Genomic DNA, 2,557 nt, shown 5'->3' with positions numbered 1-2,557 from the left:
CTAATCTAAGTATCATGATTAATATAATAGACATATTCAGAATTTTCCCATTTAGTTGGCCTTCTTATTGAAGGCATAGATTCATAAATTAACCACACTCCTAGGTTCTTATAAGTTCCTAAAGCTAGTGTTACTTTTCGTTAGCTTTTATTATCGTTGCACAAGAAGGACTTTGCTTCCTTTTGCCTCCCAAGTGGTGGTCTGTCTCTTCTCCTTCATGGGATGGTGTATATGGCTTTTGGGTTACTTTTTTTTTTTGTAGATCTAAAATTGCTTGATGAGAAAATGTTTTATGCTGGTGACCCCTTCTTTTTTTTTTGGTAAGTAAGGGAAGAGCCTATAGCTTAACTAAAGCAACTAGGATCTTGACTCTGAATATGTTCCAGGCCTTCTAGCATGTCCTTGATCAACTGGAAAGCAACTGGTTTTGAGTGGGTTGTCCTGGCCAACCAATTAGCTCCTTTATTGGCCATTCTGTGTATATGGCAAATCATTACATGTTTACTACTATTGTGACTCCAACGAATAGCATGTGTCACTTATTCAAGCTCAGCTGATATTTGCACTTTGCTAGTGATGATCTCTAAATCTTCCACTGAATTTGTTTCCAGAATAATTTTCTTAGCCGGTAGAGTTTGGCCCAATTTCAATCCTTCAAAGATAGCCCACACTTTTGCTCTCATAATTCTTGTGTGTCTAAAGGATGCTATGAAGCCTTGAATCCAGTCATCTTTGGAGTCTCTGACGAGGCCACCTCCAAACCCTCTTCGAGAAGCTCTTCTCCAAGACCCATCCTTGTTGATTTTTAGGCTGCCTACTTCTAGTGGCTTCCAAACCATGCATGTAATGTTGTCACTGTCCTCCACCAAGAGGCTTGGCACTTTGGATATAGCAGCTTGGAACTCCTTCACTGTGGCCATGATGATTGAACATCATTGGTATGGTTAGACATTGCTTCCTCTGAAAATATTGTCATTGTTCCATGACTAGATTTTTTAGCAAATGACACTGAACAAGAGACGCCAGTTGATTTCTTTGACTTGCACTTGATTGCTTTCAATGTTGCGCATTATCCAGTCCTTCACTTGAAGTTGTGTGTCAAAAAGTTTGGTTCCTGCTTCCACAAAGAGAAATTTAGTCCACAAGGATTTAGCTAAGTTGCAATCACGCAAAGCATGCATAGGGGATTCTACTTCCCTGTTGCAAATACTGTACATGTTGGATGCGCTTAGGTGTCACCTAACTTGTTCTTGGTTGGTCAGTACAATCCATAGGAAAGTTTTTATTCTCTGCAGCCCTTTCCACTTCCATATGGCTTTCCATCTAGTGTGTGTTTGCATGTCCTCTAGATTGGCCAAGAACTTATATGCGGCTTTGATTGAGAAGTTGTTTGAGCTCGAAGGTGATCAAGCATAATTTAACCATGTTTTTAATATATTATTTACTGTTTATTTACACATTTTCCTAGCTTAAATTGTGTTTTTGTTATGGTTTTGTAGAAAAGGAAGAAATTGAAAAGATGGAGAAAAATGACAGAAAAGTGATTGGATCAGTGATTTGCCCAAATCACTGCCCAAATCAAGCTGAAGCAGAAACCTGGAGGCAACAGGAAAAGTGATTGGGTCAGTGATTTGCCCAAATCACTCGCAGAAACTGCCCAGATCACTAGCAGAGATAGCACAGACTTGCAGAAAGTGATTGGACCAGTGATTTGCCCAAATCACTACCCCGATCACAATGACAGCAGAAAATACAGCAGAGCGGGAAATTGTTCAGGAAACCGAATTTTGAGTTTTCAGAAGTCCAAATCCAACACAATCACTACCAAAACAATTCCAAGAGCCACGAAAGAGTCTCTCACTTGAGGAATTCGAGTTGCAATTAAATTCAACATCAAAAGAGAAATCACAAGCCAAATTAAAAAGGGATTTCAAAACCCTAGAAGGATGGAATTCTTCAGCTATAAAAGAGCAACCTCCAAACCAGCAAGGGGCATCTTCTGATCAACTACTCAGCATCTTCTCCTCTCACCAGAAACTCTGCAGCTTCTTTCTTTCTCCTTTCTTTTCATCTTTTGTGTATTTTAGTCACCATGAGTGGCTAAATTCATTCTTTTCTAGTTGAAGTTGAGAATATTCAGATTTGTGATGAATTGGGAGGTTTAATACTCCATTGTTGAACTCTTGTTTGTTTCAATATTTATGCAATCTGATCTTTTCCATAATTATTACTTTGCTTTTAGAATCAATAAGGGCACATTGCTTTTAAATTGCTTAAGTGATAAATTGTTTGAATGATTCAGGTCCGTAATTGCTTAAATTGTTTGAACATAAATATAATCAATTGCATAACCTAGCCTTGACCACGCGGTTGGCAAGGATAGAATTGGGTTTCTCTAAGTCTTAATGCGATCAACGGTTGTTCGATGCTAAATGCCCCAAGGACGTTCCTTGGCAACTTGTTGATCAGTGTTTGATTAGCAAATGTTTCCTAATCAAACTAGAACTAAGGAGGAATTTGGATTGTGAGAAGCGTCTTCCACAACCAAAACTGATTT

At 38.6% G+C, this 2,557-nt stretch overlaps 1 protein-coding gene across 1 annotated transcript; it reads right to left on the bottom strand.

The window, feature by feature from the left end:
* Positions 1 to 539: 539 nt before the first annotated feature.
* On the bottom strand, positions 540 to 1,217 carry LOC110608310. Its single transcript, XM_021747532.1, has 2 exons — positions 1,022 to 1,217; positions 540 to 910 (listed from the first exon to the last, which is right to left on the bottom strand). Exons 1-2 carry the CDS (start codon positions 1,215 to 1,217, stop codon positions 540 to 542), a joined length of 567 nt encoding a protein of 188 aa, XP_021603224.1.
* Positions 1,218 to 2,557: the final 1,340 nt, after the last annotated feature.

Source organism: Manihot esculenta, chromosome 17 (assembly GCF_001659605.2).
Source record: "Manihot esculenta cultivar AM560-2 chromosome 17, M.esculenta_v8, whole genome shotgun sequence".
In the NCBI taxonomy this organism is placed as follows: domain Eukaryota; kingdom Viridiplantae; phylum Streptophyta; class Magnoliopsida; order Malpighiales; family Euphorbiaceae; genus Manihot; species Manihot esculenta.
The sequence above is the reverse complement of the archived record's forward strand: the minus strand, read 5'-3'. Positions and strand labels throughout refer to the sequence as shown.